The sequence below is a fragment of the Anarrhichthys ocellatus genome, unplaced genomic scaffold (assembly GCF_004355925.1).
Source record: "Anarrhichthys ocellatus isolate YVR2014 unplaced genomic scaffold, GSC_Weel_1.0 scaffold22, whole genome shotgun sequence".
Lineage (NCBI taxonomy): Eukaryota > Metazoa > Chordata > Actinopteri > Perciformes > Anarhichadidae > Anarrhichthys > Anarrhichthys ocellatus.
Window position 1 is genome coordinate 4045446 of NW_022280052.1, and position 14112 is coordinate 4059557.

General features: G+C 39.4%; 2 protein-coding genes across 5 annotated transcripts; both read right to left on the minus strand.

Moving 5' to 3' along the window:
- Window positions 1-21: 21 nt before the first annotated feature.
- Window positions 22-9360, minus strand: LOC116390108 (amyloid-beta A4 precursor protein-binding family A member 3). 3 transcript variants are annotated; one of them, XM_031859407.1, is made up of 11 exons: window positions 9284-9360; window positions 6091-7078; window positions 5547-5574; window positions 5300-5445; window positions 5131-5217; window positions 3900-4082; window positions 2979-3158; window positions 2412-2624; window positions 1487-1606; window positions 1220-1360; window positions 22-1095 (listed from the first exon to the last, which is right to left on the minus strand). In XM_031859407.1, the coding sequence occupies exons 2-11, from the start codon at window positions 7063-7065 to the stop codon at window positions 1024-1026; spliced, it is 2145 nt and encodes a 714-aa protein (XP_031715267.1). In that variant the 5' UTR covers window positions 7066-7078; window positions 9284-9360; the 3' UTR covers window positions 22-1023. The 3 variants fall into 3 exon arrangements, with proteins under 3 accessions (XP_031715267.1, XP_031715265.1, XP_031715264.1); XM_031859405.1 differs by having other exon boundaries at window positions 9248-9317; XM_031859404.1 differs by lacking the exon at window positions 9284-9360 and adding an exon at window positions 7835-8902.
- pex11g (peroxisomal biogenesis factor 11 gamma) lies at window positions 7005-13319 on the minus strand. 2 transcript variants are annotated; one of them, XM_031859411.1, is made up of 6 exons: window positions 13119-13319; window positions 11065-11262; window positions 10402-10580; window positions 9594-9662; window positions 9248-9489; window positions 7005-7078 (listed from the first exon to the last, which is right to left on the minus strand). In XM_031859411.1, exons 1-5 carry the CDS (start codon window positions 13179-13181, stop codon window positions 9276-9278), a joined length of 723 nt encoding a protein of 240 aa, XP_031715271.1. In that variant the 5' UTR covers window positions 13182-13319; the 3' UTR covers window positions 7005-7078; window positions 9248-9275. The 2 variants fall into 2 exon arrangements, with proteins under 2 accessions (XP_031715271.1, XP_031715270.1); XM_031859410.1 differs by lacking the exon at window positions 7005-7078 and having other exon boundaries at window positions 9001-9489.
- Window positions 13320-14112: the final 793 nt, after the last annotated feature.

Here is a 14112-nt window from a genome sequence, read left to right on the forward strand (position 1 = left end):
AAAAATGTTTCAGGGGCGGGGTTTAGAGAAACCGGTAAAGAATCTGATTGGCCGTTGTCTATGTTTTGGTAACTGAAGACAGCTGATTGGCCAGGCATTGACAGGGCTGTGTTGTGTATCTGCTCGCGGATAACGCATCTTATGATACTTACAGAAATAAAATTACTTTATTAGCCCAAGCAGCATATGATTACATTGTATAGTTGTAAAATAGCAGTAGAGATATTAATTAATAGCATTGTATTTGCAATTGTAACAAAGAACTGTGCTTTTATCAGTTTGATATATTTTTCAATTACATATATTGCAAAGACAACATATCCATAGAGCTGTCCAATGCACACAGGCATGACATTTGTTTTAAAATGAAAAAATGCTACTTTGCATCTGAAACCTATTCAGCAGCAACCGATTCTCAATAAATAACATCAAGAAGATATCTTACATATCATTTTAATGAACATCCAAAACAGCGAAATTCTTAAAAATATACGCACCTCTCTATGAAATGTGGCAGTTACCCTTTAACTGTGCATGATATCTGCTTCATATTAGGCACATTCAGGGAAGCATTGTATAAATGAACCAGAGCACTCTAATGTGTGTGAAAGACACTTGTTGATATACATCACAATGAAAAACACAGATCTTTGTCCAGGTTCAATAACATTTAGCTCAGGCACACCAGGCTGGAAGACACTCAAAACCATGTAAAAAGTTAGTGAAGTCAAAATGCATATTCTGCTTATGAATTATTGCATCTCAGCTGCTGCCTGCATCGTTAAATATCAGATAAATAAAAACAGAAAGCTACCGTCTATCTCAGTCGCTTTAAAATATGCTTCACAATACAACAATGTACTTTACATCTTAAAAATACTAGATCAGTTTGTTGTGTTCAGTGGTGTGACAACAGCGTATGGTGTGCTGTATGATCAATTGCATAATATGTTCTTAGTTTGGCAGAAGTTCATGCAGCTTGAACACTGTGCAGTGTTGTGTCCTTGATGCAGCAGGAGGTGCTCATAGAAACACTGGCTGCTCCTGTCCCGTTAGGAGTCGATATGTTGAGGCTGGCATGGTCTTCAAGTGAATCTGCCCAGAAGAGGAAAAACTAACTGTGACAATATGTCGTAATGAAAAGCAAACATTGGAACGTATTCCTGTATTTATGACAAAATAAAAAAATATTTCCAAGCATTTCACCCCCCCCGCTCACCTCTCCAACAGCATTGGTCAGGATCTGGATGATCTTGTCGTGCGGTGTGGCGACGACACTCTGCCCGTTGATTTCAATGATGCGGTGCCCAACGCGAATGCCTCCTCTCTCTGCTATACCGCCCCGCATCAGACTGCAGATCTGCAACCAGGAAGAGAGAGAGGGACTTTTTACTTTTCAAAGCAAAGACTAAAGCACCACAGAAGAACTAATAGTGAGGATGAGAATAGCGTCACACAGACACAGAGGATTTGAATATTGACTTACAATGCCGTCCTCCACACTGAAGCCCAGCTGAAACTTGGGATCTGGCCTCCTGATAATCGCCATCGTGACCGGCGGGCAGTGGACGATGCTAAGCTTCACATACTTTTGGCTTTTTAAGTCCTGAAATAGAAACAAAATGTGAATTTGATAACTAAAGAAAGAGCAGCATTTAAAAAAAATGTGTTGTCACTATTCAGTGGCTTTGACTCTTGCTTTCCTCATCAATGTTTTCTTCAATGTTCTTGTTGGATGACAGCTAAATAAAACCACTTTCGTAAATCTGATCAGAAATATTATTTTCTTTGCAAACGTCTTTATTCACGTTGCTGTTAGTTAAGTCTTGATCCCATTGATGAGTGCTGTGTTACTAAAGGTCTGCAAACACTTCTCAGTTGTCTTCTTTTTAAGTTTATTTAACTCTTTAAAACAATTATTTTGATGTTTTTCTTCTATGTGAATACAGGATGGTAAACACTGACAGCTGTTTGGTGGCCATTCAGACTTTCATGGTCACTACCCTCTGCATGTGAAATCTTATTTATATACGCTAATACAATACAACAACATGAATAACAAAACATTCCACATTATTAGCTTCACAGTAATGAATTCATGATATTGTATCCATCACAGGTAAATGTTTCAAAGGTTGTGCTCTACCTTAACAGGACGACAAATCTTAAAACTCTTAAAAAATATTGAATATCAGCGCAAGCACAGTGGCTTTAGACAACTGAATGACTATTGATAATGGCCCTTTAAACCGCAATTAATATCTGAATCCACTTTAAAACCAATACTGGTATATGTGCACTCACACTGCATGGAAACACAGTGCCATCTAGTGCATAACTCAGAACAGTACATTATCTATAAGAAGGCAAGATCACTCAAATGTACAGTGTTTGTATTTGTCCCTTCTTACCCGGATGATGTTCTGGCACGTGGTGATGGGCAGACCCACCAGGCTAGTGCTGTTTACAGACATGATGCGGTCCCCGATGCTTAGCTCGCCGCAGCGCTCAGTGGGACCTCCATGCAGGAGGTTAGCCACCACCACGGTGGGCAGGATGGAGCCCCAGCCCGACTCCACCACCGCCAGACCCAGGATCTCTCCGGCAGCCTTGGTGATGGCTACCTGAGCCACAGACACACACACAGCGATGACAATGTTTACATTTGGTTGACCAGTTATTTCCCTACAACCGTCTACACTTGAAAGTTGTCAGGGTCACAATTGAGATACATTGTAATATATAGAACCTGCTCCAGATCTATTGTTCAAGATGTTTTTAATGTTGGTTAGAAACATATGAAAAAGCTACAGCCTAACATGATATTGGGTAATGCTGTTCACATTCTAAGTTAAATATCAACGGTTAATGATGTGCACTAGAAAACCCTGGATAATATCAAATTACAACGTAACGATGTCTATTAATGGCCCCCTGTAGTTTGTGTTAAGACATGCAGCCGCGATCACTCTGCTTACGTCTCGGATGTTCTGAGAGTCAGTAAAGTGGGCCAGGTCTCCGTTATAGAGCTCCTGACTCTCCAGATAGTCGCTGTACTCGCCAGGCCTCAGATCGCTGGCCTTGATGCCGCTGGCCTGAAGAAACTGCTGGTACGCCACACCGAACGCCTGACCAATAGCCTGGGCTATGACCTGGGCCTGGACGGAGAGAGAGAACGGACTCAGGTTGCAATTTGTTAAGTAAACATTCTTCCTTCATTTCCATACGAACATATAAAAGCCAATTGGTTAATTTGCAAAACATTAAACAGTGAACCTAAAACATACGTCACACCCCGAAACTAAAACAACAGACAAACAGAGCATCAAGTCTCGAATAGTTCCCTACTCTGCTTCAAAAGATGACCTATGCCTTTACGGTTTGATTAGTTATTTGTTGTATTGACTGGTTCACTTGCTGCCCATCCGTTGCAAATATTACTTAAAATAAAACGTTTCATATAAAAGGGTTAAGTTGGGAAAACTAGCAGTAGACGCAGTGGCCTCGTGGCCTTCAGTATCCCACAGCTAATTAGTATCTAAAAAACCCTTCCTCCCCCTAGTCAGTCTTGCCAACAGTGGGAAACTGGGACGGAAGCCAGACCAGTTTTACATTCAGGAGAACTCGCTGGCTGTCTGATGGAAGGAAACCAGGTCAAGCTGAAGCTGAAACTGTTGTCCAGCCGAAAAAAGCACATCCGATCTGAGACACAACATTGAAGAGGGCAAAAGATACCTGAATAATGTCCTAACTTGTTCTGCAGCTAAAGACTCAAGACTACAGATACATTGAAACAATGGAGTTGTGGAAACAATAAAGACCATAACTGCAGAGCAGGGAACACTTTTTGCTGTTTGATTTCCTGTTTTATGAAATTACCCTTCAATAAAGTAACTCACATCGTCAGAGGAGAAGACGTGGCAGATCATTAAGCACTTCTTCTGAGGCCCGGAGGAAGAGGAAGAGTTGGAGGCCAGGTCACCATCCTGCCCTTTACGTTTCCTTCGTGCCATCAGGACCACAATGTTGTCAATGTCTGCAATGTAGGAGATCATCTGCAGAGCGTGATCCATCATGGCTTCCTGAGTGGAAACGAGACACGAGGGTGTTAATAATATTATCAACCAAGAGAAGACGGGAAGGTCTGGTAAGAGACTTGAAACTGGCTTGAGATAAGTTATCCAATACAAAGAACACTGCGCCTCTTTTATTTCTTGTTTTGTCAGTTAGATTTGTTATTGTCTGGTACTCTACTTGTAAGCAGAGGCTGCTGCCATAAAGCACTGCATTAATGAAAAAAATCTAATTTAGAAGACAAATGTGAACTTTGTGAAAATGATTGTGTGACTTTAGGAATTTCTTGTTAAATGTTGCTGTTGAGCAGACATTATATCTAAATCTATTAAATCCGAGGAGTTGAAGTGTTCTTTAATGCAACAACAGAGGAATTAAAATAAAAACATTTCTCCTCACAAATGAACAATAAAATAAAACGACCAAAATTCAGCCGACTTTGCTTTTTCCATTATAATTGAAAAAGTCAAGATGCTGGTATGAGAATCAAAACCTTCAATTAAAACTAAGTGGCTCAATGTGACAACAATATTATTTGTCATTTATAACTGAAATCACAAGGTTAAAAAAACAAACAAACCTGACTTTAATGTATTTTTATATTCATAAGTATGGTGCAATGAGGAGCAACCAGCCATGCAAAGAGAGAGCTGACAGAAAATGACCCACTTTGACTCTCCTGACAATTCAACTACATATTGAAAGAAAATAGACTTCACTGTAACTGCAAAGCGCTCGTATTAAATCCCATTCAATTCTATATGAAGGATTCTTGCTGCCAGAGCTCAGCCTGAAGCTGAAACTTTAGAAGTGCTACGCTGCCTCATGAAAGAAAAGTTCATTAATGCACATTTCTGTCAAATCCTGAATCTAATTACGTTTCAGGCATTTTATGCTGAGATAAAATAAAACAATGGATCGAAAAAGAATTTGCAATTTCAGACATCGATGCAGCTCAGGGTTTAACATATTTTTTGTATTTTATTTCCATGACATTTTGATAACTTCTCCTTTTCAAATGTATACAAATCAATATTTCATGTGTTCAAAACACACCTGAGTGTCAGCAGTGAGAACTTTGATCCGCTGGGTTGAGATGAACAGATCCACGTCTGTCATCGGCTGGGACTCTCCCTCTGGAGCCTGAAACGATACCTCACAGTAACAACATCTGCCACGTTTCCACTGAGAGCATCTCTTTAGAGCGTCTCCTCTGTGAGTTCACCTTAATGCGGTCCACAGCTTCCTGAGCCTGCGTCATTCGGGCGTTTGTAGACGGGTTCTTCTCCGATTTGATCTGAGTTGAGCCCAAGTACTTGGCACCAAATATCACTCCATCCAACAGGTCTTCAGGGTCACACGGACCAGGCACTAGAAAGAGTCAAACACAAGAACAGAGACAACGACTTTGTGAAACCTGACACTGAAAAAAAAAAATCCATCTTTCTATAAGATGTGCTGAAGTGACTCACCGTCTTTATATGAGGGATGATCAGCACTCTGCAATGACAGCAGAAAGAGACATTTATGAACCGTCAAGACTGAAATGAACATGATACAAAAAGAATAACATAAATGTGTAAGTAATTTGCATAATTGACTATTTTAGTTACTTCGCAACTTAAAAAGACCTAACATCAAACGACGCAAACCTGATGGTCCTCCGCCATCAATTTCAATTTTCTAACTCGGAAATTTTGTCGGCTGATTAATTGATGAGACGAAAAGGGAACTCATAGATTAATCAAGTGAAAATATGTGTTTCAGTTATAACATAGCATCTGTAACAAAAACTAGAGGTGACAATTAAATAGTATCACTGATTAAACTTCAACTTCTCAAATGCAATTAATCTACTTTGTTTTAAGCTGATAAATCTTTTCACACAAATGTATAGCACACATCACAGTAAGTACTTTTGTAAGTGGCATGAGCAATAGCAATCTTAACATAACTCAATTGGAGTTTACAATGCATCCCCCTTCCTGCTGATTACAGCTAAACTACCTCAGTTACCTGCTCGCTCTCCGCAGCAGCCTCCCCCTCCTCTGGTGGCTCCTCGCCCAGCTTCATCCACACTGGCTCAGGATACTCATCATCAGGCAGGGAGGCGAGTGAGTCCTCCCTGTGCCGCTGCTGTTGACCGTTCCCATAATGCCCCCAGAACCTGTGAGCATCCTCCTGGCTGTAGGATACGGACACCACAGCATCCACGTCTCCTCTGTGGGGCAGACAGGTGGGACTTTGTGGAGCGCTGATCTCTGTGAACTGCAGCAGCCCCACCAGGTCTCTCTGGTGTCTTTCAGAGAACAGCAGCCCGGTGGTTTCAGTGCTGTCCTGTGTTATCAGGGAGGGAGCACATGCTTCCAGCTCAGACATGCTGGAGTACTGGTGCTGGGCGAGGTGAGGTGGTGTCCGGCGGTTGGGTTGAGGCTCTTCCCCCATCAGTTGGAGCTGGCTAAGCAAGGTGTGGATGCGGCTGTGGTCGTCATCACCCGATCTCCTGTTAGCATCCTCCACTTCCTGCTCACCGACCATATTCTCTGCATCACTCACCGCATCCCCAACAACCTCCAAGTCCCCAACCCTCACCTTTTCCTCCACTACTTCATCCGCTTCTTCCAGTTCCACCTGGATGTCCTGGACTGGCGCTGAGATATTTCCCACAAGCTCCTGCTGGTTCACGTCACGTTGAGCCACAGTGTCACTCAGCAGTAATACTGGCTGACCCGGACTCGCCTTGTCCGGATTGTCAACAGAGGGAGGGAAGCTGGGATCATCCAGGTCTTCTGCTGAGCCCGGCTCACTGGAGGAGTCAGACCTCCAGTCTAACGGAGGAGGCTCGATCAGACTGTAGGAGTCAACATCCTCCACCTCTGAACCTGGCGGAGCTGCCACAGTTTGTCTGCTGATCTCAACCTCTGAGGCTTCATCAACAGGAGCAGAACACGAGGAGTCTGACTGATCAGCGGGGCACACGTCGGAGTCCATTTTGGAAGAAAGCCTGTCAGCGAGAGAAGTTGAATTTAAGAGCTAATCAGGAAGTGGGTTCAATGGTTTTCCAACTACGTGAATAACATTGTCATATTCAATGATGTAAACAAAAGCTGCTGCACAAACCTAACTGCCAGTTTACCAAAAGACTGACTCGCGTGTCTTCAGTACTAGTAAGACTAGACACCATCAGTTAGAGCTAGCACTGTCTGAAGTACAACCACACAACACCATGAACATCAAGATAAAAGATAAACATAAAGTCGTCTGAAGCTCAAAGTACAAGGACAACATGTACAATATGGGTAATATAGGGATGCACCAATGCTACTTTTTCATTCCGGATATTGATACAGAGTACCGATCCGATACCAGTGTTTAAATAATAATCTGTATTATGAGGATACTGGAATCAGACTTAAACATGACTTAACTAACTTTGTATCTGACTGATATCCGATATCATATCGGTATCGTGCATAATGTGTCACCATCAAATAGACCCCCAGAGAACACGTCCCTTCACACCCCTCTTATCTATCAAAGTGTTTAATACAGTTGCCATTACTGCACCCTAAAATAAATTGCGTGTAGAACAATGCGGCTTGGTAATTCCAAGTGGCTAAAGTTAGCAGTTAAAGTAGCTCAATGCTAACTAGTTAACATTAAGTGAGCTAATTACGACCCGCAGCACCCTAAAGAGGAGCTCGTTGACACACTATATCATGTCGGTGTTGGTTTAAGAAGCGAAAAGAGCATCGCTCACCTCTCCTTGGTGTCTCACGGGTTCTTTGTGCATACAGACTCCTCTGGGTGCCACGACACATGAGTTACTGAGGTGGTTTGGGAAATGAGTCTTTTCCAAAACTTTGGCTTTATTTTATTCGTCATACTAGAAACTGCAGCAATCTCACATGATCACTTTTATCTCACGTGAGAGTAAAATCACAGAACAAAACCGTTTTCCTGTCATTGATGTCGAGTCGACACTTTTATATATATATTCATCGACTCGGTAGCTGTGCTGCGTTCACGTGCTATTGCAACTTCCCCTCTTTCATCAGTGGACTGTTTCTTCCTCATCTTTCTCTACAGTCTACGAACTCCTGGGTTACAAACAAACCTCGTATTTAATGGAAATTATAAACTTTTAGCGTTTTTTGGTGTGGCTGTGTGACAGGAGGCTGATTATTTGCGCCACTTTATGTCAATCTCAATCCGTCCGACAGCACTTGAAGGCAACAGTTGCACACGTCATGTGGACGCTTTCAGACCTGCTTAATCAAACATCGAGCAAACAGCCAACAGAAAACAGTCAAATCAATTTATTTAAAAAAGTTCAATAGTTTCCATAATCTAAAGTTACTTAACATATAATTCAATTTACATGTCAATTAGCTTCCGTCCAATTTGACCATTAACACAGACTCAAGTTTCTATATAAAACGTCACCAGTGTTTACTAAGGGCTGTTTTCTACTGATTCTTCAAGTGGTGTTGAGTAAGCTCAACACCAGAGGGATTTAGTGAAACTTAGTGAAACCAGTTTCTGTAGTGTAGCTTGGGGACTTTACGTCCTTTAAGCTGGTCTTTAAACATTTTGTGACAGAAATCTAATTTTTACTTGAGTGATTCCAGTAGCCCACTTGTAAAAAGCACAAAAAAATGTGTAATGATGTATTCACTGTTTACATGTATGAATCGCTGCATATGAAAAAGTGCAAGATTGAAAATGAAGTTAGAGTGTGTATCGACATAAAGCAACAATACAAAGTCGATTCACCCCAAGGAGCTGCATCCATTTAGCCATGTAAAGACTTGAAAACTGTACGTATGTCATGTAGGATCTGAATACTGTTTTCTGAAACGTCTATATTGTAGTTATATAGTGTATGTACTTTTATCTGCATATAATGACAATATCAATTCAAAATATATTTCAAAATGTATTTCTTTTTAATGGAATTTAACTTTCTTTGCCACATTTTCAAAAGGCTTTCAGTCACATTCGATGAAGCACTTGTAAGATTGGCTACAAGTCTACTTTGACTATTCACAGTTATAGGTGCAGATGATTTCACGTTCATATATCTGTACAGTCTGATCAAATTAAATATTTGCTGCTCATCCTTTCACTCAGCATTTTCCACAAGTACATATCAGTCATTCAGTCAAAGCACCTGATCTATTCCTCATGAGAGGTAAAGACTATGGACCTTCTGTCCCGTCACCGTCTCCGGCGTTCATCTGGATCAAACCAATCAGTGACGAGATGGTGCCCATCAGCCCCACCAGCCAGTTGGGGAATCGTCCAGCCCACAGGAAGCCGGGCGGCATCCAATGAATGGCATTACTGAGGTCGGCCATGCTGCTGAGGATGGAGAGTGACTCCCTTCGCATCTGTCTGCGGAGCTGAGAGCGGCTGCAGAACACAAAAAAACACTGGTTCATCAGGACATTTTCTTTTCCATTACAGAAATATGTCAGACACTGTGAGAACTAGACAGAAAACTGTAGCTACAACACCTGTTGCCACCTCCATCCATCTCATATCTCTTCAGCTTCTTCTTCAGTAGCAGCAAAACTCGGAGCGATCTAAAGAGCAAACGATTCACATGACAACTCTGACAAGACAGAGTGTTTAATGGCTATTTTCTCCAAATTCAGCAAGTAAAGCAAGAGAAGTATTGCTCAATCTTACACATTATTCTGTTAATAATCAGCATTTTGAAAATAAATAAATGCACTTTGGATTTGTGAAGCAAAAACAAATTTTCTAATTTACTTTAAGGATAAGACATTATTCTTCATCTTTCGATATTTATTTGTATATTTTTCATGAAAACCAACAATGTCTCGGTGTTCCTGACTTACTTGTTCTCACAGTGGCTCTCAACATCGACCCGATTGGTTCATACTGAAGATTTTTAGCATCAGGTCACAAATATATAGTTTCAGTTTTAAAAAAATGCTTAGTAATTTCCTAAAACAGCTGGTCACTGTAGCGTTTGACAAACATTACTCCAATAGGAGTAATTAGTGTATTTCTGGGGGAATAATTTCAACAATGAATTAATCCATGTTCTAGTGAGTATTCACAGCAGCAGGACGGTGTTTGTGGGATTGACTGAAAATAAAAATAAGAATTTTGCCAGCATTATATATCATTATTATATCTTCATAATTATGTATGAATTCCGTATTGATTTGAATCAACATATAAGTTATAATATAATTAATAAGAATGTAATTAATTAATATAATCAACATATAATTAAATGTCAGCATTTCCAGCCAGATTTGATTAGGTGTCTGTGGACAGGTGAACTCAGACCTGAGTATTCCCAGCAGCAGCGAGGTTCCCCACAGCACCGTGCTAAGCAGCCACCACTTATCAGACCTCACTTTGATGAGCTCAGCGTCAGCAGCCCACGCGATGTGCTCACAGGGGTAGTACAGCTGGTCGGCCACGTTGGTCAGCACCGATACCAAGCGCACGCCTGCGTCCTCCTCCTTTGAAAGACACGATGCCATGTTTGCATTAATGCTGCATTTCGCCGGGTAAAACTGTGTAGATTTTTCGTTTTCAAAGTCAGAACTGTTTTCACAGAGAATGATTTTTTTATTATTATTATTATTATTATTATATTGATTTACAGTTTTCCTTCATAAGTTAATATCTGCTGCCGACTGGCGAGTAAAATTTGAGCACTTTGCTATTTTAAACAAAGATTAAAGAGCTTTCCTTTTGTTAGTTTGAATTAATCTGTAGCTGTTGAATACAAGAAAAACATAATCAGTCTTTAATCTTTGTTAAAATGAAGAAGTGTTCAAATAGGCTACAATAGCAGAGGCCCACTTTGCTCAGAATATGGACAGAGAACCCTTTTATTCATCATTAAATAAATCTAGTGGAACAGGAGCGAATCCATCCATCCTTCCCTCCCTGACTGAATGAATTAAGAAGAACAGAGCCGAGAGTTGTTGTGTGGCTGACCCCGCCTCCGATTCCATAGCTGTGGGAGTAAGCCAGCATGGACAGATCATCAAACAGCCTCAGCACCGTCCTGCAGTGGCTGAGCTGAGCAGAAAACAGCAGCAGACGTTTCCCGAGCCGGTGGGATGAAACGTCGGTTTGTGCCTTCTGGGAAAGAACTCCTCCGACCAGCTGTGAGCCATAACAGAACGTCCGGATCTGAAAAGACAAACCGATGAGAGAAGGACTCAAAGTACTTTCAGGAGGCAGGAAAAATACTTTACTTTCAGGGATGAAGTGAAAACTGATTTTTTAATATTTTGAGAAAGAAATTTAACCTATTTTTAGGCTTTGAAAAGTTGAAAAAATGCCAAAGGTCTGATGAGCCACCCTTAATGAATGGTTTGTTTGTTGTGCTAATAGTTTATTAATGTAAATAAATCATTTGCCAATACTTTATAGATCAGCAATAAATCACTAAACAGTTTGAGTTGTCCGGCTTTGAAAAAAACTCCCTCTGGGAAATAGCTACAGAGCATTCAGACCAAAATGCATTCATGAACAAAAAATGTTTTCACAAGCCAGTGACTAGTTCATTATTGATTAATCTGCTGATCATACTCTCAGGTCAACGAAACATCAGAAAATATTGAAACATCGTCACTATTTCCCGATACAATTCCCAGAGCCCGAGGTTACTTAAAAAGCTGAAACCAGAGAGTGTTTGGCATGTTTGCTTGAAAAATTAGCAACATGATGATTGATTATCAAAGTAAATGATTATTGATAAGCTCCTGAATGTCGAGTGAATAATGGACAGTTCAGTATTAATGCAATATTTCAACATTTCCTCAGTCATTTATATAGTTTGTTATAATTATATTAGATGTATTATTCATCATATTGTACTAAATTAGTATTCTATGTAACTACTATATCTTATGTTATACCATATTACTACATTTGAACTTATATCTTGTATCTCATACTATAATATATTATAGTTCTATTGTAGCTTTTTATTAATACTGACAAAGTACCATTATTTTATCATATGATATATTATTCTGCTGTTCACTAGACTTGCTGCTATTAATCACACTTCTGTCACTTTTACCTGGTGATTTTGTCTTTCAGTGCTTTTTAATTACTAGTTTCTATTTTTACTTCCATTTTAATTTTAATGTTATATCCCTCTTGTTATTAATTTTTTACTTCCTCTATTTATCTGTACTTATTTGTGTCCTTGTGCTGCTGTGACAATATAATTTCCCCTCTGGGACAATAACGGTTTATTATCTTATCTTAATGTCACAGAGATAAATGATACACAGATTAAAAAGAAAATTGAAATAAATATATTTCTGTACTAGTAGTTAGTATTTATATTTCAGGACTCTCGGCCACCCTGTCTTAAGGGTTTATAAGGTGTAACTAATACAGAGTGGTGGATTGTAATTCATTTACTCAAGTACTGTATTTAAGTACAGTTTTGGGGTACTTGTATTTTACTTGCGTATTTTTCATTTTATGCTACTTTGTACTTCTACTCCACCACATGCTGGAAGCAATTATTGTACTTTTTACTTGTATGTGAAATTATCAATACAAAATATAAATCAACTAATTGGCTAAATGATTATATATTTTATAGGTTAAGATACCAAGCAGTAAACTATCTCCACCTTTACCAGCTGCAACATTAAAGTGATGAATCATTTTAATCTAGAATAATATATATTATTCTGAATAATAAGTAGTTTAACTTTTGGTACTCAATACTTTTGTACTTTTATTTAAGTAACATTTTGAATGCATGACTTTTACTTGTAACAGAGTATTTTTACACTCTGGTATTACTACTTTTACTTAAGATGTGAGTACTAGTACTAGCCTGAGTACCAATACCTGTATTGTTTATCAATGGCTTGCTGGCTGCTGTTTTCGTGTTAAACGTGTGTGGGCTACACTCTCAGCTGGAATAGATGGACTGTAAAATCAAAGCTAGTAAAAACTAATAAACTGTCCCATATTAACAGTAGATTATTTAAATATAAAACTACACGAGTACTTACTACTTTATCTCTTCCTCTGTATGACTCCAGCAGTCGGACCAGAGACTCCACAGACGGCTGCATGTCTGTCTGTCTCTCTGCTGCTCAAACACTCACGACGCAGTACAATAAATAAACACTGATGTGAAGCTGCAGCAGAACATCTCCACTTGTATCTGTGTATCTGGTCTGTTAGCAGCTGGACTTTGAAACAGGAAGTACCTCAAACAGACTGAAGTAGACGATCAACGATTCAATATAACTTCTTCTTCTTCGTCTTCTTTTCTGTTTTCTTCGTGCGACGGGGCACTGCTGCCCTCCTCAGTTTGTGCGGCATCATTTCTGCTTCAACAACATGGCCGTCAGAAAGTGCAGTAAAAGTATTAGAATATTATGCTAATGATAGTCTAGATTATGAGACATAAAGATAGTGCAGTGACCTTTAAGTTTTACTTTACGAATCAGTAAAAATCGTTTTCTCCAGGTTGTGAAATACCTTTATATACTTGGGTTTCTTTCCTTCATTTGTTTTTTCACCACATAAAGTATTGAAGAATAATTACTACTGTGTAAAAATACTGTAAGTAAAAACCTGTAATTGGCAACAAAATATACACTTAGAAAAATGAATCATGGCATAGTTTATTATTAAGTATTTTTCGTCTATTTCATTTTATTTAAATACTCGTATTTTTAGAATATATTTATTTAAATTACATAAAATCAGCATGAATCTGTTCATTTTGAAAAAAATGTAATTGAATTAGTTAAAACATATGAATATGGTTTGAATATGGCTCTCTGTGAAACAAGCAATATTCAATTGGTTAATTAGTTAATTAATTATGAGATTGGTTTACATATACATTTCGGGAAATGGAATCGTTCAGAAGCGGAAATGACACCGGACTTCTGTCGGCCATTTTACCTCAGAGCAACCTGCAGCCTGGATTGTAACAGGTAAGTTACACCTGCTCTTATCATATAGAATCTCTCGTTATCGGTGTACGTACAT